This window comes from Leuciscus leuciscus, assembly GCF_965113295.1.
Source record: "Leuciscus leuciscus genome assembly, chromosome: 8".
Lineage (NCBI taxonomy): Eukaryota > Metazoa > Chordata > Actinopteri > Cypriniformes > Leuciscidae > Leuciscus > Leuciscus leuciscus.
In genome coordinates this window covers 28,739,736-28,767,566 of record NC_138732.1, presented here as the reverse complement: position 1 = coordinate 28,767,566, position 27,831 = coordinate 28,739,736, and the positions used below count along the sequence as shown (strand labels likewise).

Sequence of the window (27,831 nt, the reverse complement as noted above, 5' to 3'; positions counted from 1 at the left end):
TTAAAATGAATAATTTATTTGGCTCAGCACAATGAATCACATGTGTGCATTCACAGTTATTTTCATCATTATATGTACAGGTAGGCCCTACGTCAAATCACAGTTTAGAAGAGCTTTTCCTTTTTGCTCACAACCACATGTTTGTCCTGAGAACAAATCTCAATGGATGAACCGGAGTTTCCCCCACTTGGATTTAGAAAAAAAATATATAAAAATCTGTATTTTTTAATACTTGCCTCACTTTGCAAAAAAAAGGTGTCATACTGTTGTTTGTACTGGCGATGTAGAGCCAGTAAAAAGGTTGTTACCAAAAAAATAAAAATAATAATAATTTAATGGGTTTAAATCCCAAGAAAAGTGTAAATGGAATAATATATTTATAAATAGTAGTAATATTACTATGGAAACCTGTGCATTTTGGGATTTGACACACTTTTCTAAAGCGACTCACGGTTTACATCTCTTTTTTCTGTTGCTGGTGCCTTATTTATTTTTTGACACTTTATTTTATTGTGTCGCTGTTATACATGTTATACAATCTACTAAATATGGAAAAGTTTTTCATGTACAGACGACAATGGTGTCAAAGCGATCCCAGTTCACATGGATCTGTAAAAACAAACAAACATTATGCATTATGCATGCCAGGCCAGTAGATTGCGTTTTCACAAATTTGCGTTTTTGTAGTAGTTTATAGTGAGACGCTAATGATATTGTTTTTAGAAACTTGCACTTTGAAACCAGTTTTCAAAATGTAGCATTTTCAGGCCTCAGAGAACGCCGTTGTCGTGTAAATGAACGGCCACAACGCATAAAAAATGCTACATTTTTAGTTGAAAATGTATGTTAATGGGCCCTAAAACAAGCCCTAACCTTAACCCTATATGAGGTACATGTTGTTAATTGACAATACTCTGTACTTAATTGTATAATTACACTGTAATACGGACACCTTAAAATAAAGTATTACCCTTTTATTTTTATTTTGAGTCAAGTAAGTTTTACTATAGATTTGTAGATTTACAGAAATGCATCATGTTAATGTTCAATGCTATCTCACGACCAATTCGTATGAATTCGTACGAGTGAGTAAAGGGTGGCTAATTCGTATCAATGTACAACCTCACACGTACAAATTTGTACGATTTGTTCAACCTCACTCGTACGAATTTGCACGATTTGTCTAAACCCCAGTGATGGGTAGGTTTAGGGGCGGGGTCAGGGGTATGTCATTCGTACGAATTCATACGAATTGGGCAACTCGTAAAATATGTACGATTTAGCAAAAAATCGTACGAATTTGTTCGAGTGAGGTCGTGTGAATTTGTACGAATTAGCCACTTCGTAAAATTCGGACGAATTCCCATGAGATCGGGTTGTATTGTTTATAACTATGAACTAAACAACCATTTGAGACTCACTTTATAGCATACAACTTTTTATGTGAATACACTGTTGTATGTATAGTAGATATAATTTGAAGTTACAGTAATTTGAGTTTCTGCACAAAACAAACTGTTGTCAGCACATACCTCATTTAATGTAGTCTGGATCTTTTATTGTATTTTATATATATATATATATATTTTTTTTACTATTTTATACTGCTTTTATTGTCTTTATTTAAGATTAGTATCAAATTTGACTAGCTTCTACTTAGTGAATTTGGGCCAAAATACCAAATAGAGTTTGTTTGGACGCACTGTCCTTGACATACACAACAAAAGACAAAGTGAAGTGTTTTCTCCTCATTTTTAAAAGCCTAGATGTTAACTATGCATTTGCATTTTATTATTTGCATTAAGCATTGTTTTTCCCAGCGTGACTCTATCAGAAAAGACCCGCGACCCCATTTTGAGTCACGACCCACCAGTTGAGAAGCACTGTTCAAAACAGCAGCACTTAGCACACGAATAATAATAATAAAAATAAAAATAAAAACAAAAACAACAAATTGTAAATCAGCTCTGATCGGCAAAACATGGAATTGGGAATTGGTATAGAAAGCGTTGTGCTTGTTCCTAGGTCAAATCTCCAGTAGAATAGTAATAGCCCATGCCAGTCATCATTATTTAAATGTCACGGCTGTCCTTTGAAGATGTATGCAAATCATGGTGGGATATGTTGGAGAAAAGAGCATGCCGCAGTCTACAGCTTCACTGTACCATGCAATTATGCTGACAAACTACTCGCAGTAGACTCTCCAAATGTTAAGAGGAGATAAATGAAATCAGCCAAGTGAGGGAGGTAAATAAACAATCTGATCCGTAACGTTGAAAATCCATCATAATTTTCTCTAATGACTCTTGCACGTGTGAAACCCCTCAGCCTCTCCTTTCTTTGGCAGGGCTCACCTCGTGAATTGTCTTTTGTTTGATACTCCCCTGGTGAAAAATAAATAAAAAATGCTAAGTATACTTGCAGCCAGACTAATTATCAGTATACTTCAAGTGTGTTAATGATTAGTTAACTTGAAGTGTGCTATTTTGAAACAACAAATTTTGTACTAAGTATATTTTAGTTGTAATTAAATTGTAGTAAAGCATAACTTTAAGTGTATTTAGTGTACTTCAGTGTATTAAATTGGACCAACTTCAAGTATACTTAGTATACGTGAAGTATATGCCTGTGTAGGGACTAATTACATGTTTGGTTAGTGATATTAAAGTGTACTTCACTTGTACTTCACAAGTACATTACAAATTCATTACGACTGTCTTCGAAACATACAGTACAAGCAATATACCATAAGTGCATATATATATATATAATACCTTTCCTGATCCCGTCCCTCCTCTCTCTCCAACCTCGCTCCCTGTCTAGCTACTGTCCTATTCTAGTAAATAGAAATTTTGATATTTTTTATCAAAAAATAAATAAATAAAAAATAAATATATATATATATATATATATATATATATATATATATATATATATATATTCTTTTTTTTCTTTTTTTTTCTTTTTTATAAAAAATATCAAAATTTCTATTTACTAGAATAGGACAGTAGCTAGACAGGGAGTGAGGTGGGAGAGAGAGGAGGGACGGGATCAGGAAAGATCCATGAACCGAGACTCGAACTCCAGTTTCCCGAAGCACATGTTGGCACACTTGCACAAGAGGCAATCATGGTGTCATACAGTATACGAGTAAAAAGTATAGGCTCATTAATACCTTTGGCTTATTCCAAATACTACAAATTGTATACTTTGTCTTCAATAACAAATGTCCATTATTAGACAAATAAAACTTAGCTATACTTTGTACAAAATACTAGTGTATACTATAATGTATTTTGTAAGTATACTTTCAATGCATTGTTACATTAATAATTTCCAGCACACAGTTAAAATATACCTCGAATATATTTTTAATAAAGTGCAAAAAATACACTTAAAAAAATTAACTGAAGTATATTTTTCTAATATATATATATATATATATATATATATATATATATATATATATATATATATATATATATATATATATCAATTATTTTAAAGTGTGTTAAAAGTTGTATTGTGAAAATAGGCAAGGCATGATGCTAATCTACTTTTAATATATTTAAAGTTTAAGTATTAATATTTGAAGTATATTTGCAATGCACTATTGAAAAAGGGAATATATTTCAAATACAATAAAGTATACTTTTTTTTCTCTAGGGTCAGCTAAGACTGTAGACGATGTCTTACAGTACATTCAGTGTCATGCGGGAGAGTGCCTCTCCAGCCACATCAAACTGACAGTGCGCTGAAACACAAATGATGCAACAAACAGAAATAGTGAGTCACTCTGTAGATCAATTAGAGTGAGCGGTGAGAGGTGGCTGGCTGCTGCATCAGCCCAAGCCGTTTATTAGCTCGCATTTGTCTAGAAAATGTCTAAAAACGAGGACGCTTTTCATTTTGTGCTGAAGGGGAACATCAGGAAATAAAAAAAATAAAAAAAGGTATGTTAAAATCAGAAATGATAGTGGATTATTCCACAATCAAGATCTGCACTAGCATCACATTTTGAAATATGCTTTTATGTTGTTTTGATGCCAATCCATTGATCTAGTCTCAGCCTCAGATGTCACGCCAGTGGACCGTTGGCTGAACGTCTGATGCATATGGCACACTTAACTGGAAACACTTCTGGATTTTTGAAGTCATCATCTGATTGGTTGAATTCTACAGGATATCCGGGATACGTGTGTGTCGCGTTCTTTAACGGTCCGCCTCGTGGAAGAAGAAAGCCGTTGTGTTTACAACTGTGACAATAAGCGCTTGTCAACTAAACACTTTTTTTTAAAAGTATGTGAAATTCACGGCACCATTGTTGCAGTAAACTTGCACAATATTCTTGAATGAATTATTTATAGATGCACGCCGGTCTGTTTTTGCAGGGACATCCACATTATATTTTCACACCCCTAAACATGACGCTGAACAAAACGCTGAACATTTCTTACCGTTCTTAGAACCGCTCTGCCCGACGGTGGAAAAGCGTCTACTGTGAGTATATCAATAAATATTACAATCATGCACTTTGCATTCATTACAGTATGCTTCTCTCATTAGACTGCATTGCACTAATTATGATTACCTTAAAATTATGCATTGCTTTTACCTGAGAGAATACATGGCAATCATAAGACTTCCCTCTCGTGAGCCTCATCGTGAACTAGATTTTCTATATGAGACAACTGGCCTGATTTCAGCATGGTCTTGTGATACCAGGAATTCCCTTCTGGGTAAATTCACATTCACACTTAAGGCCCTGTGATGGGGTTTTATTTAACAGATCAATTGCTTTAGCTTATTAACACCACTTACATTCAGTTCATGCAATTTTGTGAAAATTCACTGCTATAGACTTGATTTTAAAGTCAGCATGACATCAAAATTGACGATTCATATATATATATATATATATATATATATATATATATATATATATATATATATATATATATATATATATATATATATATATATACATGCATATTTTAGGGAATATTTACAAAAATAAATGTGCCTCTCGTAATCTTTAATATGAATAACTTCCCCTCCATCTTGCAGCGACATCTCTTCTCTTCTCTGATGATGTGTTTAGGGAGGGACAACCTGTCACTCATCCACCAATAGCAAACCAAAACCATCCCAATCAGCAACATAGTGCAACATCCGGGCCACATCTGGAACATGTTGATTCCACGTGTACCAGATGTGGACCAGATCTGGGCCGACACTATGTTGCTGTCTGAGATCCAACCATCCATTCCATTCCATTCCACATGGACAATCACGTCTCCCTAACATTTGTTCTTGTTTGAGAAGCTGTTTCACTCGGATATACGTCACAATATAGGGAGCAAGAAAAATCGCAATTTCAGTTTCATGATGACTTTATGTGAAAATGTGTGTAATTTCAGCACTACTAGTGGCACCTAATGGAATTGCAAAAAATAATGACTTTTTCAGAAAAAAATGAAAAATGTTTCCAGAACACTCACCCCTGTCACTCACCCCTGAAATTTTTCCAATAAACTTATATACATCAAATACAATTTTACATACAACTTTCTACTTCTAATTAATGATTATGGAGGCCTATGGAGAAAATAAATGGGGGAAAAAAAAGTTTTATTCTAGTTTCATGCATTCCTTTTTTATCAACACTTGAATGTGGAAAAGTTTTTTGAGCTAAAAGCTGAAAAAAAAATCAAATTTCTGTCAAAGACTACATCCATATACGGATTCAAAACAATGATCAAAACATAGATGTAGTAGATTGAGTCCATCAACATCCCCAGAGCTTCACAGTCCTTATAGTTGTCCTGGGTCAACATTTGATGCAGTAACATTAGGTAGTTTTCATTTATATGCGGTTTAATGTTGATGATCGCATTATTTTACATAAGCTTACATTATGATTTTGCTTGTGTCTGCTTCTTCTTCGCCTGTGTTTTGACCAGGAGATTCAGTACTCTTCAGAAGATGTGCCATAGCGCCCCCTACCGTATAACACTGAAAACACGGAAAGCTGTAAATTTCCATCAATTGCGGGGAAGCGTTTTCTCACAAATTATGGAAATTTACGTCAGTGGCGCTGAAAGAGTTAAGCTTTATTACTTTTCATAGGACCTTGTTGAAAACAGGTAAGACATCAGTCACTTCCCTGATCTGAGAGCTGTCGTACCAGGCTGTCAAAAGTACACAGAACACCCATTGTTGGCTTTTTACGGCTTGTCATGAATATTGAGAGAACGAATTATCATTAGAGCAAAAATGAATGTGTCACAAACATTATGAACCATTTCCAGACCCTTCAAACTCGCTCTTTATCTCCGGCCTGCAGAGACCCTCACAGCCTGTCAGCAATCTTCATTTGGATCCCCCAAGATGCCCTGCACTGGGAATACTTTGACGAATACAGTTTGCATAATTACCCTCCGATTTTTGAATATTCAAGTGCTCAGGGGTCCCTGTTTGTCTCTGGCTCATTAGAATTTAGAGGACAAGCAAAAATAAAATATCTGAGTGCACATACAAGAGCTCGCACTGGCAAAATATGACACGCGGCATCTGCCAAAGAGCCTACCAAACTTGTTCGGGGTTCTGTTCTTGCTGATCTTTGCAGCTTTACGACCTAGGCCAAGTGAAAAAAGAGAGAGAGAGAGAGAGAAGGGGCATGCTATACTTGGCAAGCATCACACACGTCTTGTGATACCCCTCGTTTGCGTACACAATTAGTTTGAAAGAGACGTATCTGGAGCATTAGGGAGCCTACAAGGTGAATCTGCTTTGCAAATGCTGCACTGAGGGAGAAAAAGCAGTGTGTGCCAAACAATTCCACTCTTCTTCCACACGCTGCTCATGTCTCTCATTATATTTCCATTGAGGGCCACCTAAACGCATTCAGATGTTCTGTTTAGTAAAATGCAATCCTCAGCGCAATAACAGGTGAGAAAATTAAATCGGCTGGTTCAGTAATCGGCTGGTTCAGTAAACCCAGTCGCTCCGAAGAAAAATGAAAATGTACAGGGAATGAAGACGTACATTATACTGCATGTAAAATAGAAGGCGGATTAATGCAAAGGTACAACCGAATCCGTGCTAAACAACCGGTACAGCAGATCTGAGCATTAAATTGAAAGTTGACCTCTAATATGCTGATTTGGTACTCAAGAAACCTTTACTTATAATTGAGTTAAAAATGGTTGAGTGTGGAATTTGTGGATTGTTGTTCAGGATATTCCAGGGCAGAAAGTTTGAAAAACAGATTTGATTTGAAATTTAAATATTTGATAACATTATGAATGTCTTTACTGTCATTCATCAAAATATAATTTGTATATCGTTTCAGAAAATATATATATTTTTTATATTTTATTTTAAATGCAGTAATGAGTGACTCACAGGCTGAAAAATGTATTTTAGTCTGCTATTTTTATTTATTTTTTATTATGTTTTATATAAACCATAGAAATGGAAAGGAACCGTACGCTTTACAATAATGCTTTATTTGTTAACAGTAGTTTACTATATAGTTAACATGAGCTACCAATAAACAATACTCCTACAGCATTTAAAAATCTTAATGTTAATCTCAACATTTACTAATACATTGAATATAAACATGTTCATTAACTAACATTAACAAAGGTAAATAAATGCTGTAAAATATCTTGCTCATTGTTAGTTCATGTATTAACTGATGCTAACAAATGAGATCTCATTGTAAATTGTTACCGAAGTATGGGAATGGGAAGCCATCCAACTGCATCATTCATTCCTAACATTAATTATATTTTGTATAATATTATTTTGGTAATATTGACTTTGATTGAGTGCACATTACTTGCACACTGTTTTGGGTTCAATACAAGTTCTGTGGACATCATTTGTAGCTCTCAATTACCATTTTTTTTTTTTTTTTTTTTTTTACAGTGTAATGCAATTTGCAGCAATGCTCTTAAAATGGATGTCTATGGAGACATATGATGCAGTAATTTATAAGATTTTTTTATAAGTTTACATATAATTGAAGTTTATTTTACAATATATATATATATATATATTAAATCAACCCATTCCATACTATCCCCAGGTTTCACAGACAAGACTTAAATCTAGTCCCAGACTAAAATGCGTGTTTGGGCTGTTTTAACTGAAAGCAACTTGCAGTGACATATCTTAAAGTCTCCCTGTAGTCAATAATTGTATCCCTTAAAACTCATCTTTGATCACCAAAATGACATATTCTTCATGCCTTAAAATAGCTTGAATGTAACTCTACATCCTTGCCTCATTTAGTATACGCGGATCAATGAATATGCAAATTAGCCCCGCCACTCATTGACGATCACACGTTGACCTGATTGATTACAAGGTAGTTTGTGACGTCAGAAACACAAGCGTCACAACCATTGTTGTGGTTCAAACCACTGTTTTTGGTTCACTGCAGTTTTTAAGGGAGAAAATACTCAGCAATGGTGTTGACTTATGAATTTGCGCGCACATGGTTAGTCTTAAAGCACATTCAAAACATTACATAGACATATAAATAACATTAAAAGCTTGATTTTCACCACAGGGGGACTTTGAAATATGTCAGTGCCACGGCTTTACTTGGCTACTTACATAACCTAAATGGTTATTTTCCAAAAGGCCTAATCCCGGCTTAATAACCAGGCCTATAGGTTATATATAGTTACTTCTCATTATAAATATCACCAAACTATGGTAGCCATCATATATTTGGCAGTATAGAAGTAGTTCATATTCTAAAAAACACAACAACAAAAAACAGCACCCAGACATATAGTCAGAGTGTATGACAGTGTTTCAGAAAGGTTATTCTGCGACACTGTGCTTCTGTTGAGTCAGCATAAGCAACGGTTTGTGACAGAGGGAATACGCCAACCTCCCGATGGCGCGAGTGACTCATCACTTTAGTTTCTTCTTGATTACACCAATGATGAACATGCATCTGTTTAGCTGTATTAGCAGTGCTTCCGTTTTCATGTCAAACAATGGCATATAATATATAACTCTTTGCAACAAGAAGCCAACCAAACAATGTCTCCAATTCAGAGCGGAGTGGATCAGTGATGGTCACATGTGTGGGGGAAAAAAAAAAACCACTCATGCCACTGCTGCACATAAAGACGTTGTTTGGCATGCTGTGTGAGCTATTCACACTCATACTCCCGAGGAAGCACAGCCTCAATCCATTGGCATTCATCATTATTCCCTGTGCCCCTTCAAAAGATCGACCGTGTAAACGTCACATCCAGACATACATCCATGAAAAGTCCACTTCCTTTTTGAATCCTTTATGCAATACACCGAAGCATCACAATTCTGATTCATTTCACAGAAATTCAGATTTCAAATTTGAATAATCCAAAAAGTGCACTTGCATTATGCAATCAAACAAACTTAATGTGATGCATATTTGTCAGTCAAACATAAATAAATCGGGTAAGAAACAGGTTAGTTTCTGTAATAGTACTAATAAACTGAAAGTGTGTTAAATACAAGATAAGCATATATATATATATATATTTCATTAGAAAATCCAGTGTTTCCTTCTCATACATTTTAACTAATTATATATTGCTTGTTCCACAGTTAGCCATATTTTTAACGATGCTCATTCTTTTTAACGGAATATGTTTAATTGATTTTAAATGTGATTGCCATTATATGGACGAGCTCAAGTGAGACATTTTATGTTATTTTATTATTATTCTCCTTTTGTGATCCAAAAAAGAAAGAAGGGCACATGACATTAGAACAACACCAGGGTGAGTAATGGATTTTTATTTTAGGGTGAACTATCATTTTAACTTACACTGCACTTAAACTGCCATTGAAAAGTTTTGAAGAATCGATCATTATTTTGGAATTGGATTGTGACTCCCAGAATCAAAGTCTAAATGAATCACTAAGTGCCTTAAGATTCCCACCTCTAGTGTCCACTTCATCAACAAGCTATTTGAAGCTTTCTGCTGAGCACAAATTTAAAATGATGGCTTCAAATGCCAGCAAAGGCCATTAATACATCTAAGCTGGATGCATGAGCCCAAAGTCAGTAAAGGGGAGAAAAGAAAAAGAAAAAAAGCTCATTTATTTAAAAGAGTTGCCATAGGGAATGACATCCATGATTAATGTGGGGGTTGATTACGCAACCAATTGACTATAATTCACACCCAAAGAAACAGAGGCCAGTCGGCTGCCAGAAGGAGTGAGGGTATTAATAATACAAAAATGTTGCACAAAAAAAAGAGAGTACTGTAATACTCTGAGACACAGAGGTGAGTGAGGGTCAGGATGGGTGCAGTGATGAGTCTGGTCGCTCATGGTCATTTGCATCCATCCTTTGAAGTTGGACCCGATGACAACATGTCATGTTTATATTTCAACACAGAAACTATATGTTGCATATAAAAAAAATAAAAAATAAAAAATAAAATACTGTTGCATTTTTGACAATTAAGCACATTACACCAACAAATAATGATTTATAAATAGAATTATGTCATGAAAACTCTTAAGAGTGTTTGGCATGGAATTGATATAAGTTGTTGCTATGCTTGGTCTTGGCGGAATAGATTTGCTACGCTGCTGCTGCAGAGTAAGTGAGGGATTTGCTACTGCCAATAGATACACGACACGCTGCTGTGAGCAAATAAGACAGCATCTATACAGGTGGAGCTGGGGAAGGTGAGGGTTTCTGAAAGCGTGCTGCACTGCTACAGCAAATACTGACAAAGTATTCGAAGGTCGATCAGCATGCTCATTGGCTTCTGCAACGCTATCTCACGACCAATTCGTACGAATTCGTACGAATGATAAAAAGATGGCTAATTCGTACGAATTCGTACGATTTGTCTAAACCCACGTGATGGGTAGGTTTAGGGGTGGGGTCAGGGGTAGGTCATTCGTATGAATTTTGCAAAAATCTTACTAATTCGTACGAGTGAGGTCGTATGAATTCGTACGAATTAGCCACTTTGTAAAATGTATACGTTTTCCCGTGAGATCGGGTTGGCTTCTGATACAGCAGGAACCAATCAGCTGTGCCCTGTAGATAATAATGTGATTGCAAGCAGATTGAGTAAAGGACCAATCAGCCTGCGCCATCTAGAGTTTAAAGACAGAACTTTGTTTTAACATTGTTAAGCAACATCACATGAGCAAGATTGCTGTTGTTCTGATTTTCAGACCAGCAACACGATTGCGAATGTGATATTGCTTTTATACAACATTAAATAAATATTATTATTTTTTAAAATTTTTAGACATAACTTTTGCTCTTTTGATTTTTGTATTTATTATTACATATTTGTTATTTATTTATTGGGATTTTGTATTCACAGTACAAAAATGAGGCTCTAAAATTAAGTTTATTTTTCTTTACTCAAAATATAATTATTTATTATAAAACGTATTCCCTTCAAACTAGAATGAAATGACATGTTCTTGACATGTTTCATGAGATTCACCATTAGCTGCCACCTGTCTAGTACCCCCTATAACACACACACACACATTGCTATTGTTATTTTCTGTGATGGACTGAGAAGATACGGCTTGCAGTCCCGAGGCTCTCACATTTATCATGCGAGCTTCAGGGTATCCACCGAGGAAATACACAGCGGGTCTGGCTGTAAGTCAAATGGACTAAGAATGTCATGGATGAGCATGATTTTTTTTCTTTTTTTCTTTTTTTTCTTCTTCTTTTTTCTCTTGGCTTTGAAAAGTATGATCTGATTTATTTACACCTGTCACTGAAATACACAATGTAGGGGTTCTCCAAAGACTGGAGTACAAAAAAGAAAATAGAAAAAGATAAAACGTGGGGTTATGAAAAAGCCAACTTAAAACAGTGTTTGCAATCAGTTGAGTTAAATGAAGTAATTTAATTGTGAAATATATATATATATATATATATATATATATATATATATATATATATATATATATATATATATATATATATGTGTGTGTGTGTGTGTGTGTGTGTGTGTGTGTGTGATATATATATATATATATATACAGTATATGTGTGTGTGTGTGTGTGTGTGTGTGTGTGTGTGTGTGTGTGTGTGTGTGTGTGTGTGTGTGTGTGTGTGTATGTTTTTGAAAGAAGTCTCTTGTGTTCACCAAAGCTGCATTTTTTTTAATGAAAAATACAGAAAAAAAAGTATACAAAAACAATATTAAGTTTTCTTTTTTATATACATTCTAATATGTAATTTATTCCTGTGATGGGAAAGCTGAATTTCCTGCATCATTACTCCTATGTTCAGTGTCACAGAAATCATTATAATATGCTGATTTGCTTTAGTGTGGTCATACAATGGGTTACTCATCTGAGAAGTGGTAATCTTGAAATAACAAAAAAAAAGAAAAAAAAAGAAAAAAGATTCGCTGTAAAAAATAATAAGTTATTAAGCTTATTCAAATGAAACACTGATTAAAAACAAAAAAGTTCAGTGAATTGCATGTGATTGACAAATTGCATTGTACAAAAAAGAACTGAAACTACTGACACGTCATATAACCTCAAATAGCTACTAACCGCAGGCGGTCAAAACAGTTGCAACAGCAGGTGCTAAATGATCTAAAACAAGGGCATCAAATATGTTTATAATGCTGTGTCATTATAGAAAAGCTAAACATAATTCCTCTACATTTTCTGCATCTCAAAAACAACTCTTTTCGCATTAAGAATTACACAGTTAATTAAGATGATCAATATGACAAAGAGCTTATTAAGACTAATAGACTAGGCCCTGACTAATAGACTAAGACTTTAGAATAAATTGATCAATCGACATTGGCTTGAGATGTTCTAAATATCAGGAGACAACTTATTTTTTTACAATGCTCCATTCACAGGAAGTTAGAGGAAATAATCTATATAGATTAAATGAGCTGTCTTCATGAGATGCATATTTGTGAATAATAGATGGAGTTTTAAAAGACAGCATCACTAAGTGATATCAAGAGACCGTTAAACTGATACCAAGGCAGTCTACAGTATGTGCAGTTAACACACGCAGATGCACTACAAAGCTGACAGCTTCTGTTCTTAAACAGCGGCAGAGAGGTTTCGAATGGATCGTTTTTAAATGGAACATGACGACGTTTAGCAGCTGTCTTGATTGTGTCAGTGGTTTAGTTCCGACTGTGCAATTAAATGTTTGAATGGAATACTGCATTAAATGATTAAATAAAAAAGGAAATGAACCTTACACTCTGGTTAATATGCTGAAAGGCATTATATAATATTCATGACCACAGAAAAAAAGATTCCAAATGCAAAACAGTTATGGATTTAAGGTGCAACTAATTCCTTACAGTCATTATAAATAATGAGAATGTTGACAATGACAACAAACATGTCGTAGCAAAAGCATGACCGTACTTGTTATAGCAGGGGTTTTCAACTCTGGTGCTTGAGGTTTGTTTACCTGCAGTTTTGGGCTGTGTCTGAAACCGCCCCCTATATTCACTCATTCACTATTCCCTACATGAGTCCACTAATATAGTTCACTTGGAAATGTGCTTTTGCATATAGTTTGTGCGTGGTGTTTAAGAATTTTTTGAAACGTAGCAGACTGGCAGCTCCAGTGGTAATGAAATGATGTATCTTGAACTCTGTCATGAAAACTAGCATCTATTAACCTTAATAAAAAAAACAATAATAATCAATTAAAAAGGAATTTAAATCTGTATATTACGCTGTACCCACATTGGACCAGCGGTTTGGAAAATGGATGGATGATTGATTCATTCGACACTCGGCTCTCACAGTGCATTATGGGTATTCTCTAACTGTTGAGCATACATTGGTTGTACATTCGCTATTGCGGTGCATTGTGGGATTGAATGAATGCACTCGATAATGTCCACTATGGTTTCGGACACCACTACAAATGGCTGTTCCATCAAATGCCCTATTTAAGGGTATAGGGACAATTTCAGACACAGCCCTGCTCTAGACAAGCTGGACAAGCTTATCAACATCTTCAGGATTAGAAAGTTACAAACAGGTGAGTTTGATGAAGGTTGGAGCCAAACTCTGCTAATATCTGTGAGATCCAACTAACTAATATTATCACGTGCTTGACGTATGTACACATCAATTAACTAAATGAAAATTCAAATCAGTAAACCCAGTGGCATCTGCAAACACATTACAAAAGATAATCATCAAGTTCAAACAGGTGTCCTAGCAGATTAACAACAGGTGTAAAACAATTTAAACCTAACAGTATTGTGATGTATTGTGCTGCAATTAAACTGATACTTTTTTTTAGGGGGCACTTTATCTGTATTTCATTTCTGAAAAGTAGCCTAAATAGAAAAACAATTAAATATCAAAATACCAAACTAGGCTCATTGGAAAACATGTTTACCAAAAAAAAAAAAAAAAAAAAAAAGTGTATGTACCTACATACTTATATTAATTTCCACACATATAATTGCAGGGGCAGATTATCAATGACAAGTTTTTTTTTTATTCGTTTTTTTTTTTATATATATATGTGTGTGTGTGTGTGTGTGTGTGTGTGTGTGTGTGTGTGTGTGTGTGTGTGTGTGTGTGTATACATATATATATATATATATATATATAGCTCACCTAAAACAGTATTGCACTTGCGATGTGAAGCGTTCGGGTATGAGTGAATCACGAGTCATGATAAAAAGAGCAAAGTCTTGATCAAGCTAAAATGGCATGGTTGCTTTTTTTTTTTCATGTTTGCTTTTGTTAACACTATCGGCTAGGTTTATGGTAGGGTTTAGAGCAGATAGCGTCACTTATGAACAACAACCAACATCAAATATTGCCTGATTCACATTTATATATTTTGGATAAAACTGAATGCACTTTTTGTGTCACTCACTGAACATTTCACTTTGAAAGTTTCGCAAAACGTTCAAGAATCAACCTAATATCTTTTTGCATAAATGTCACCATTGGCAGTTTTTATCCAATGAGGCTTGATTGCAAAATATAGTACATGTAATACAACCTCACACTCTATCTTTAAGTTAGACTTTAGATTTCATTGAGAATAGCAGCCAGCCACTGCTGTTAAACTTCTCACATTGCCCAGATGAAAGTGTCTCCTTTGCATGTAAATTGTTAATGTGAGGCTGATTATACAACCTTGTATACAACAGACAAACAGAAACCAGCAGAAATTTTGGCTTTGTTACATCGATGTCGAACAGAACGACATGCTCTGGGACACCTGAGCTTCCAGTGTGTCTCTATTGTCTTCATTTACATCTGACTGAATTGTGAGGATGAAATTGTATTCCATGAGTAGGTAATTTTCCTTCCATAGGGAAATCACTGGAAGTGTACACAAAAAAAAAAAAAAAAAAAAAAAAACAATAGCAAAATTACGTTCTTTAGACATGTAGGCAGAAAACTAATTGGAATCTGACTGCGAAAGAGAAAAGGCAGGAGTGATCGGTAAACTCGTTTACAGACTAAATAATAGGCTGTCATGTTTTTAACAGACTGTCAAAAGGTTTTGTTCCTTGAAATTGGCTAATAAAACATGTTTAGGTGCACACCTCAGGTGGGACTGCTTTTCATTCATAAAATATGAATGCCCTGCATTTTTTTTTATCTTTCCTTTTTACACATTACTTCAGATTTAAGCATGCCGTTAATTATTGCAAAGAAAAGGAAATGCTTTGGTGTGAGAAGTAGTTAAAATTTTATGAGATCTTTATAGACAACATGAAACAGCATTCACAATGCATTTAGGACATGTTTACGCGAAACAAAACATTCATGGAAATAGCATAGCTCAAGTGATGATGAAAAAGCTATAATCTTAGTCGTATTAACTAATATTATTTTAATAGCAGAAAAGAAAAAAAATGTTCAAAGGCAGAGAGAGTTATTAAGTTTTAATGAAAGTTTAGGATTTTTTTTTTTTTTATGTTCTTGCATACTATGAACTAATTAACTGTGCACAATAAGACCAGGGACATTTTTATTTTATTTTTAGATAATTAATATCTGGAAAATTATTGCAGATTGGATTGCAGTGTTGGGTGCTCTGTTTTATCCCTGATCTTTAGCACTTTTCGGACGGGATTAGTTTTACAAGGGTAGATGGAGTAATGTATTTTTCCCACAGCACGTCTGAAATAATAATGGCCAATTCACACGGGATAAGATATCTCAGTAAAATTAGCAGAAGTGGGAGGGGTAACTCGATTTACGCACCGCCGTCACCTTCCTGTCGTCATGTGCATATCACGTTGCTTCCTGATATCATGTGCGCAAACACATGTAACCTCGAACGATGTATTAATTAAATTCAGATTGGATTATGTTGGTAATAGGCACTTACCTAACTCTAAAAGATGTTTTGTGCCTCTAACAAGTGCTTTCGACCTTCTTTTTGATCTGAATGGTATGTGGAAAACATTCGATTTTTGCCCAGATTTGTCCCACCGCCTAGAACGCAACTGAATGCTTCTTCCTCCATACATACATCCCACAGAAAACTACTTAAAAAAAAGAAATGACGGATTATTTACGTACATATTTACAGCGGGTCTATATTCGCACGGGATTAGTTATACCTGAGGTAATTTTCCCGGACCTTTGTCCTGACATTGTCCGTAATGATTACTGAGGTTGCACATTCGGACGGGACTAAAATCACTGAAAAGCTCCGGTAATAATTACTTTACCCCACCTCTCCACATTAAACTAGTTCCGTCCGAATAGGGTTTTTGTCTTCCTAACAGTACGGTCTGTAAAACACACATGTGCCTCTTCTCTGAGACACCCTCTCCAACTCATGTGAAACATTGCTGTTGCGCTTCTGTCATGTCTCATGTCACATTTTAAAGAGAGACGTAAAACATTTTTGTATCGTCCCTGATGTTCCTGTCACCAAAACTCTTTGTGTAAACCTGTCACCAAGTACAGGCGGCAGTGATTTGTTTACTGCCTTCAAATCAAATTGAAGAGGAAAACTACAAAACGAGCCATTTTTACCGCATCTCCAAAAATGGCTGGTGCTGCTTCTGCCCCAGAGAAGACTGTATGCACGTCTGCACCAGTCAGCTTCAGACCACAAACACACCAGCATTTTCCACTTTAACTACAAGTTCCATGGGTTCAGTATGTCCAAATTGCTTAAGAAATGGTTATCATTTGTGACTGTAATGAAAAAGTACTACATCTGAACATTCAATCTCGCCTTCGGCATTGTGCATGTTACTGCAGCTAAACACTTCTGCGTCAAGAGCAGAAACAGGTGATGAGGAAACGAGAGGGACAATGCTGTTTATAGGAACGATGTGATACTGGAGCGCTTGTGTTCTGCCATGGACCAATGACTTTTCTCTCTGGCTCATTTGATGTAGCTATATCATTCAAAAAAAAAAAGTGTAGAAAGCGTGGGTTGTCAAGGAAACATGATCTGACATCTGAGTCATGAATTGAAAATTGTGCAGGCCCTCAGTACAAAAATTAATTAGTGCACTAGGAAGTCTCGTTTACATGGTAACATCGCGAAAACAAGGATTAGCAACTGCCTTGTGCTTGGCCTTTCTAAATGGAGCTTTACTGTAAACAATCCATTGTACAGCTTTACACTTGAACTGCATTATAAATGCCAAAGACCACCACAGAGAATGAATGGTGAATACACCCAGAAAAAAAACGACTTTTTAATTCAAATAGATCCTGTCAATGTAGACAGGATTGAAATATATACTACTCATTATCATGAGGGAAACTCCTAACCACACATCTTTGCATAGATCTATGCACATGTAGGCCTACCAAGCCAAAATGTTATTTTAGACATGCAAAACATCACACATGATGTTTCAGTTTCAGTACTCCATGTTTTTGATGCAGTACGCATGATAAGGACTGTCAAGAGCCTCTCCAAAGCATGATTCTGCTATCATCAAATTGAAACAATCTGTTTTTTTGCTGCTTAGATTTCTCTCTCACACACACACATACAAACTCACACAAACTCACACCATCAACAGCAGGCAATTCAACTAACTGTTATGGTTCTCTTATCTGTTGCCAGTTCGAGTCAAGTGACCCTCGGCATCTTAGATGAATCCCCATTTTAAACCAGAGAAGGTAAGACCTTTGGAAACCTGAACCAGAGAGCAGGAGAGAGTTTGTAACTGCTTTAGTAGATTAAAAATCTACAAGACACTTCATTTACCAAATTGTCTGTAAGAGCATTCAGGGCCTTTTATTTGAGAAGCAAGTTTAACGATCAACAAAACATGATAACACTTTCTTGTAGACAGAAAAAAAGAAAGGCAGAAAGAAAGAAAAGACAGAGCAAATTAGATCGGATTTTAATACCTTGACCTCAACAGGATTGCACAATGAAATTAATAACCAATATACAGATTTCGCATGACTGATATAAAATTGTATTTATTTTTATCTCTCATGGTACATTCTATTTTAAACAATCATTAACTTAATATTTTAAATAAAGACTGAATGAAATTAAGCCTTTTCTTTAAAAAAATTAAGCTCTCTCTCTCTGTAATATTAATTTGAACTGACAAACAAAATAAAGATTTCAAGCTAGTATGATTGAGCATAATAATATTGCACATGGAAAGTGATATGATTCTGACCATATCTGTAGCCTTTTCATAAGGCGAGTTAGGTCTCACAGTTGTGTCGATAAAACACAATCCTCTCAACAAATCCAATAAATTACAGTGAATTAGTACTTCATTCGCACAATGCCATTTGTACTATCCAGAATCATATCACGTTAATGCACACTTATTTGGTTGCATATTGTTAATAAGAAACCTTTTACAAGTTGCTCTGGGATATAAGAATAAGCAAACTGTTAGACGTGATATGCTAGGAGGGCTCACCTCGTGCAACGTGACAGTGAAAATGACATCACCGTCATCTGTACACATCTGTCGGTCAGCCACCAGCAGAATTCAGAATGTAACTCAGATCAGAACAGAATTTTAAATTCAGAGCTCCAACTAAGAGCCTGTATCACTTATAGCATTCAAAATGTCCCTTGAAATTGTTAAATAGTACCAATAGTCTTTAAATAATTCTGCATAGAAAAATAAATTAAATATGAAGTTAAACTACGAATTGACAGGTGACAGTGGTCATCAATGTTTTTTTTGTTTTTTGTGTTGTTTTTTTGATTTTCCATATTTTTCTTGAATTTTTTTTTCTTGATGAGCTTGTTGAATTTACTTGTCGACTGTTGTAATTTACACAACTGCCCCACAAATACAAATAATGTTGACTTACAAAATAAATCCAGATACGCTTACATGGCAAGCAGCTGTTTAGTTTATCTTGAGTTCATGAATGTCCTGTCATGTGCCATAGCCAAACACTTCAAAAAGAATCACATTTCAGTAGAACAATATTAAATGGCTCTTTACAGGTAATTGGAATAATCCAAAATGTACGGATGTTGGCTGCCAGTATCTTCAGATATAATCAAATCCAAGAGTTTCAAGTCCCCCAAAAGTGGCAAAATATAATCCAAGAGAGGGGAGTCTGGGGTATTCCACCACTTTCAAGCATGTGCCAACATCCCATTCTTCCACTCCATTTGATTTTGTCATCCCAAGATGCCTAAAAATACTTCCAACCAAACACAATGAAGAGGGGTCAATATGAAGTACACTCAACAATGTTTCATGACCCAATCATTTGGTAAAAAACAAAGTTCAGTGGAATTGGATGGAAACCATATCAATAGCAGCAAACTACGACTGTTTGTAAAAGATACTGACTGATGTGATTCTTAACTCTTAATGGCATCACAACATACAAAAAAAAAAGGTATGTAATTTTGACAGCCAACGATTCTAAGGGAGTTACGTTTTGTGTAATGAAACGTGTCCTGTATTCCATTGGTCATTAGGATTTGTCTTAAGGCACTTTTGTCATTACGGGGCAGATGAAGATGATGTTCTAGAATTTACTGAGGGCTGTCTGTTCCTCTAGTACTTGAAGGTAGTCTGGGGTCCCCATTTTTGCCTTTAGATCATAATAATCACTTTTACGCTGCTCAATCACTATCTTACTGTGGTTGCCCCCTATCAATGATTTTTTCATTTTTTTGTCATGTAGTTTCTCGGGGTAACGGATCTCAAAGCCACTCACCCCTATACTGTTGAAATCCTTTTTGCTCTCCAAGTAGTTGTGGAGGAACATGCTGTCTCGTCCCGGTAAGAACTCGTCCAGCTCGTCAATGGTGCTTAATCTCTTTCTGGGGTCCAGGGGTAGAGAGTCCTTGTCCATGTCTGCACTGTTGCGTAACAACATTTTCTGTCTCTCTGAGTCTATAAATTTGTAGCCAGAATCCGAGTCTCTAATTCCACACGTGTGAGCTTTGCTCATGTGCTCAATGGTCTGCGGGATGAATGTCTCTCCACCCAGGTCGTCCTTCTTGTTCGATTTGTGATTGTGCCTCCTGATATGGAGAGGCATGGAGCCGCACTCCTGGTTGCTGAGCCCCTCCTGTCTCCCCGCTGGCTTTTTGTTCCGTCTCAACACAACGACCAGCAGGCAGAAGGCCACAAAGACAGTGAGGATCAGAACTACCAGTATGCTCAAGATCATAATAGACAAGGGTACAGGACCACTGGGGGGTGCCTTGCCAACTCCGGCAGGTGACAGTGATGTGAGAATAGGGGTAGCGCTAGTCAGGATGAAAGGAGGCCTGGCTATGAGCTTCGGGCAAATGATCTCATTTTTCAGCTCTTTCAGCTCAATGTTGGAGAACTGCACTGGAGACGCACACTTGACCCCTTTGGCAGCGACCCCTTCGTTCAGTTTTTCGAGCCACAGTTTCAAAGCTACTAAATCGCATGAGCATTCCCAAGGGTTGCCATCCAGGTCTATCTGAGTGAGAGATTTGAGCTGGTCTAGGACGCCACTCACAGGCAGATTCATGAAGTGGTTGTTCTTTAGATTCAGTCTGGCAAGAGAAACACCTGCAAAGATGTATGCAGGCAGGCTTCTGAGCACATTGTTATTCAGGTACAAGAGCTGCAAATTTGGCATGGAGTCAAATGTCCCTGCTAACACCTCCTTTATGGCATTGTACTCCAAATAGAGATATTGGAGGTTACTAAGCCCAAGAAACATTTCAGGGTGCAGCTGCTCCAGCTGATTTCCATTAAGGTATAGCCTACGGAGGTTGGTAAGATTTGCAAACACACCCTTTTGGACGGTGGATATTTGATTGCTGCCCAAATGTAGCAAATCTAAACCCTCAAACCCTTGGAAGTCAGTGGGACTGATATCTCGTATGTAATTACCACTTAGGTGCAATTTCTTAGCATTTGGCGGTTTAGGTATAAGATCTGCTAGACTCTGGATGTTTCTTTCTTGACAGCTGACACTAATGCCAAAGTCAGAAGGGTGAGCTTTGCATGTGCAGGGCTGGGGGCAGGAGAGGGGAGGGATTCGAGTTTGATAGGACACAATTTGGCCATTTTTACCAGGTGGGATACCAGCAACAATCCCATTGCCGTATATTTTAGAGGGATTGGTGGTTTTGGGTGCTTTGGTCACTAAAGGTGCTATGGTTGAAGGTGCCACATTAGAGATGGTTAGCCCACCCTCGGGCTGGGAGGGGGGCATCCGTACATCAAAGTCACTGCCTGTCCCCATGGGGCACAGCTCCTGCTTATTAGTCTCCTTCAAGAGGCGGCCATACAGGTCACTAGGGGTCTCACAGATAGCCTCCCCAATGAAAATGTTATAGGGCATATTCTCCAACCAGGCTTTCAAAGGTAACAAATCACAAGTGCAATTCCATGGGTTGTCATCTAACTGCAATTCCACTATCCGTCCAATGTGCTCCAGGACTCCAAGATAAGGAAGCTTCTGTATCCTATTCCCTCTTATGTCCAAATGAGTAAGGGAGGCGAATCGGAAAATGTTCTCAGGTAGGCTTTGAATCAGATTGTCATTTAAAATGAGGACCTTCAGTTTATGTAATTTGTTGAAGGCTCCTTTCTCAATGAACTTGATTAAATTGTAGTCAGCCTGGAGGTATTCCAAGTTCTCAATCCCTCTGAAAGTGTCGGCGCGGAGCTCTTTTAACTCATTGTTATTTAAGTGCAACTGTTTCAATGCACTAAGCCCCACAAAGGCCCCTCCCTCAACATTCTGGAGTTTGTTGTTCCCCAGGTGGAGTGAGACTGCATGTGTGAAATTCACAAAAGAGTTGGGGTAAAGGATGTACAAAAGGTTGTTCTGGAAATTCAAATGGTAGAGGCTGGATACTGGCGGCTGCAGCTGTGTAGGTCTGTACACAGTTATTTTCTCACAGTTCACATAGAGGACGTTCTCGATGGACATGCAGGAGCAAGCGCTGCAGGTCTCAGCTCTGAGGTCCGAATCCAAGTCACAAAATGAACCCGATATGGAAAAGGCCAACAGAACAAGCAGCAGCATTTTGCCTTTTACAATTCCCCCAGTAAACCATTTACCTTAGAGGGGGAAAACAAACAAACAATCAACACACATGCCTTTTTTTCCATTGACTCACACAGCTAATGCCAAGATCTTACAGCAGGGGTGTTTAAAATGCCCACTGCGCACACAAAGAACTTGGAAAAACCTGTTATGTGCCTTTTGAATCCTAATATAATATCTGAGCCAACACTGAAAATAAATCCATCTGTATTTAATAGCAGCACAATATATATATATATATATATATATATATATATATATATATATATATATATATATAGATATGTGTATGCGTGTGTGTGTAAATACACCGACGTGGTGTGACTTACACCGCAATAAATGTATGCATCAGCGTATTTCTTGTCTTACCGTGAATCGAAGAGAAAAAAAAAAAAAAGTATCTGTCCATGGCATACATAAGACGGTTTTATCACCTTCACAAAACCGTAATTTAAATACAGTACAAAGAGATCATGCCCTTTGAATTGCCAAGCTTTGCCAACAAATAACTGAATATGTACAAAATAAAAATTCAACACTCACCGGCAATGTTTTATCTCCTCCTTTTCAGATAACACCGGACATTGGGAGCGCCAAGAGAGGGACAATTCCCATTCAGCCAGGTTCAGATTACAGTCTCAGCCTCTCTAGCCAGGCTCCACTTGTACAAAACATATATTGTGTCATAAAATCCCAAGGTTACTGAGCTCTTTTGAGGCATGTCAAACAGCGCTGCGTATTAGCGCTGAAGAATTAATTCGTTTCAAAACCGAAGTGAAAATGGTGAAATAGCAAGTGGTGAATTTGGATGCAAAAGAAGTCCAGCATTCTTCCGTTTAAAGAATTGAACATCAGTTTAGACGCAATTTGAACGGACAGTTCGCTCAACAGTTCGGGTGAAATAACTGATAGAAATCTTAATAAATTAATCGGAACAATCCATCGCGCGTCGCGGCTCAACCCGATTACCAAAAATCAGAAATCGAGTCCAGTTGATTCCTGCCGTTTCTTGGGATTATGCAAGTTGCGAGAGAAGAGGAAAAAAGAAACTACGTGCTCTGATGTCAGACCGACGAGGAAATTAATAATTCAGCTGAGTAAAATGCGCTCGAAAAGAGATGCCATCCTACACCACATTATCAAATTAAGTATTGTTGGTGCAGTCCTCGTCCTAATAACGAGAACAGTCTTATAAACCAACTATTCCACCTCGTCTTCTTCTAAGTATGTTGGTTTTGTTGCTGCATTGAGCTTCCCACACGGTGAAGCGGGAGGAGAGAAAATGCAGAGATGCAGAGAGAGAGAGAGAGGGAGAGAGAGAGAGGGAGAGAGAGAGAGAGAGAGAGAGAGAGAGAGAGAGAGAGAGAGAGAGGCAAGCGCGCGAGGCGGGGGGGTGGGGGGTTAACAGGGCGAAAATATTAAGGAACAAAATTTAACTTCACTCACTAGTGAACATTATAAAGCGCTCTGATAGTGTCTTTCGTTGAGGGATATCTGGAAAGGGTGACGCGTAATCTGTTGTTGGATCATGGCCAGTTCGTGCGCGCGTAACCGGTTTCCTGACGGCAGCGCGTGTGGATATAGCGCGTGTGATTCTTTATTTTCTTTCTTTCTTCTTTATTTGACAATATTTCTGTTACGAGCGCGCGCGTATGTGTGTAGGAGAGAGAGAGAGAGGGGAGGGGGGTTAACAGGGCGAAAATATTAAGAAACAAAATTCAACTTCAGAGATCTCTTAAACACCCAATAGTGAATATTATAAAGCTATCTTTCTCATGTGTCTTTCGATGAGGGATCTCTGGAAATGGTTACGCGTAATCTTTAGTTGGATCAATGCCAGTTTATGCGCCTGGTTGCCTGGCAGCAGCGCGAAATGATTTAACGTGTGGGATTCTTAATTTTCTTTATTTTACAATTTTAAGAATGCCTGGATGCACGGCACCGCATTTAGAAACTGCGGCAAAGTCACCCAGAGCTGTTGCACGCACAGCAACAAATCTTTTTTTAGTTTGACAGTTCCCCAGGAATGATGATTCATTCTTGATAGACAACAGGTGCGCCGTTTTATCGACTTCTTATGTCTTTCCAATAACCTGAAGATTGATTTGTCCTCATGCATGTGTTTAATTGATTTCATGACATGCATGCTCCGGAATTGGATGCAGTTATGATTAAACTTTTAGACTGTGAAGATGTAATAGTGAAATAGCGGAGTTAGTGGACATAGATGGAGCATCCGTGTCTGTCATGTCCTTTATAGCTCTGCAGTGGGTTCATGTGTAACCAAGGAAAAAAATAATAAGATCAAACACGGCGCCCTCATCTGGCAGAAATAAGTGAGATTTAGCTCATAAAATGAATTGCATTCTAAGCTTTTTGTATGTTCAGATTTTCTTTATATTGAGTCCATAGTGTATAATCTGATATAGGGGAGACCGGGACGAGCTGGTAAACGGTGAGTTTGTCACATTGTCCATCTCAGAAAATGATTTGAGTCAAAAATCCAATTGAATTAAATGTGTTTCTCTCTGCATGTTTTGTTTGTTGGTTTCAAACTCGTATATTAGGGTAATTAATTGGTAAACATTTTTCAAAAACATATAATAACTAAAATTCCAATACCATATTTTGTTTACACACTAATAATGAGCTTAGATTTTTACTAAAATGTGTTCTCAGAACAATTTTTTATTTTTTTTTATTTTTTTATTATTAACAATCAGATCCGGAAAAGTTGTTTTATATTTTTCAAATTTATAAAATGTAAATTTTTTGACAGCCAAAACAACAGTTTGCTATTTTATATTGTTTTAATGTTTACATATGCTGAAAAGCCATTCAATAGACCTATTGTTATTTAGACAAGACTGTAAAACATGCCTTCAATTATATAATAAGACTTTATCAAAGTCTTATTATATAAGACCTCATAAATATATACTCAGAGAATAAATTGTGATATCTAGCTCTAACAAAGTCAATTATTCCGTATGTGTGTGCAAGTCATTTTACAACCCAGTGTTTAAATTTCCGCATGTTTGAACACTGAGCTCATTTCTGCCTTATGTAACACTTAAGAGCAAAGACAACTGTTGGGTCAATGTGAGAATATTTTTTAAATATTTATTAAGACCTCATCTACTACCTAATACTATTTTGGGAAATGATTGAAGCTTATTGCAGAGAGGTGAAAATCACAAGAAATTCCCACCTCAACCAGAAGTAAAACGTACTCGGTTACTAACGTAACCTCGGTTCTCTCTAGAAGAGGGAACGAGTACTTGCGTAAGAAAATCTTACGCTAGGGGAAAACCTCTTTTCCTCGAGATATTGAAGCCAAAAAATTATCCTTAATTTTGCAATAATGTAAAACGCATTGCAGCAGCATGCAGACATGGGCGAGACAGCTCGCGCGCCCATTGGCTGCTCTGCGGCAACTGCACCAGCCTATCGATAGAGGCTCCTCATGACGTCAGAACCAATGAGGGCGCTTCGCGCCCATTACGTCATGTCCCGCCGAAGTCGGGTGGGGCCAGGGCTATAAATACGGCCCAGAGAGGCTGGTTTGGTCAGTTTTTCATCGCTGAAGCGAAACAGAACATGACGCATGCACGGCAAGATACGCAAGTACTCGTTCCCTCTTCTAGAGAGAACCGAGGTTACGTTAGTAACCGAGTACGTTCTCTTACGAGAGGTCTCTCGTACTTGCGTAAGAAAATCTTACGCTAGGGGAACACAATGTAAAACGCCGTGCGTGCTTGAGACATAGCACTAAAGTCCCAGGGGCAGGTGCCCAGGGCTCATACAGTGCCTAATCACAAGGGACTCACAGGGAATCCGGGAAGAGGGGCTAGAATAGCATCATTCCTGTAATATAAAACTCTGATAAGAGCACATTATATCAAGTGTTCCACACAGCCAGGGCGAACTCAGCCTGGACTGGTAAATATGGGGGACTTACACACTGCCCACAGAAGTATATAGGCGATCAGTGATCGACGCTCTAGCAGTTTCAGCGTCCCGAGCCGATAGCATCGGGCGGGCAGTACTGAAAATTAAACCGAGAGCAACTTAGCTTGTAAAGCGGGAACCTCGAGGTTATAAAACCTTATAAATGTAGACGGGGAGGCCCAGCCTGCCGCCATACAGATATCTTGCAAGGCAATCCCACTGGACCAAGCCCACGACGAGGCCATGCCTCTTGTGGAGTGCGCTTTGACACCTATCGGGCATTGCAGGCCCCTGGATGTGTAAGCTAGCGCAATAGCATCCACTATCCATCTGGATAGACTCTGTTTTGACGCAGCTAGTCCTTTAGAACGTCCGCTGAACAAAACGAAGAGCTGCTCCGTCTGTCTGAAAACAGATGAGCGAGACACATATGCCCTTAACGCCCTGACCGGGCAAAGGAAGCCTGCGTCACCCTCCTCTTCAGATACCGGCAGGGCCGACAGGGAGATAACCTGTGCCCTAAACGGTGTATTGAGGGATTTTGGAACGTATCCGTGCTTTGGTTTGAGTATGACTCTCGAGTCATTAGGTCCAAACTCCATACACGTCGCGCTCACTGAGAGCGCTTGCAGATCCCCTATGCGCTTCACTGAAGCGAGAGCCAGAAGGAACACTGTTTTGAAAGACAAGAGTTTCAGGTCTATTGACTGTATTGGCTCGAATGGGGCACCTTTCATGGCTTCCAGAACCGTGGAGAGGTCCCAAACGGGAACTGAGGGAGGTCTGGGAGGGTTCAGCCTCTTAGCTCCTCTAAGGAAGCGAATGACCAGATCGTTCCTTCCTAGTGACTGGCCGAGCGGTGGTTCAGTGAACGCTGCTATGGCCGCCACATAAACTTTGAGCGTGGATGGGGTTCTACCCTTATCCAGCAGCTCTTGTAAAAAAGAGAGGATCTCCGTCACCCCACAGCATGAGGGCGGAGTACCACTCGTTGCACACCAGCTAGTGAACACAGACCATTTTGAGGCATAGAGCCGCCTAGTGGATGGGGCTCTAGCCTGTGTGATCGTGTTTAACACTCCCGCTGGGAGGTTAACGGGTACCCGTTGATGGCCCACACGTGCAGGGACCAACGCTCCGGGTAAGGATGCAAGATCGAGCCGTTCGCCTGTGTGAGGAGATCCCTCCTCACCGGTATCGGCCACGGGGCGGTACTCGTCAGCTGCATCAGGACTGGAAACCAGGCTTGGTTTGTCCAGAATGGGGCGACGAGCAGCACTGGGCATCCGCTCTCCCTGATTCGCTCTAACACCTGGGGTAGGAGCGTGACAGGGGGAAAAGCATAGAGCGGGCAGCGGGGCCAG

General features: G+C 37.9%; 1 protein-coding gene across 2 annotated transcripts; it reads right to left on the bottom strand.

Moving 5' to 3' along the window:
• Positions 1–18,234: 18,234 nt before the first annotated feature.
• On the bottom strand, positions 18,235–23,794 carry slitrk4 (SLIT and NTRK-like family, member 4). 2 transcript variants are annotated; one of them, XM_082178064.1, is made up of 3 exons: positions 23,060–23,794; positions 20,192–22,530; positions 18,235–19,666 (listed from the first exon to the last, which is right to left on the bottom strand). In XM_082178064.1, the coding sequence occupies exons 2-3, from the start codon at positions 22,493–22,495 to the stop codon at positions 19,658–19,660; spliced, it is 2,313 nt and encodes a 770-aa protein (XP_082034190.1). In that variant the 5' UTR covers positions 22,496–22,530; positions 23,060–23,794; the 3' UTR covers positions 18,235–19,657. The 2 variants fall into 2 exon arrangements, with proteins under 2 accessions (XP_082034190.1, XP_082034189.1); XM_082178063.1 differs by having other exon boundaries at positions 18,235–22,530.
• Between the last annotated feature and the right edge of the window lie 4,037 nt (positions 23,795–27,831).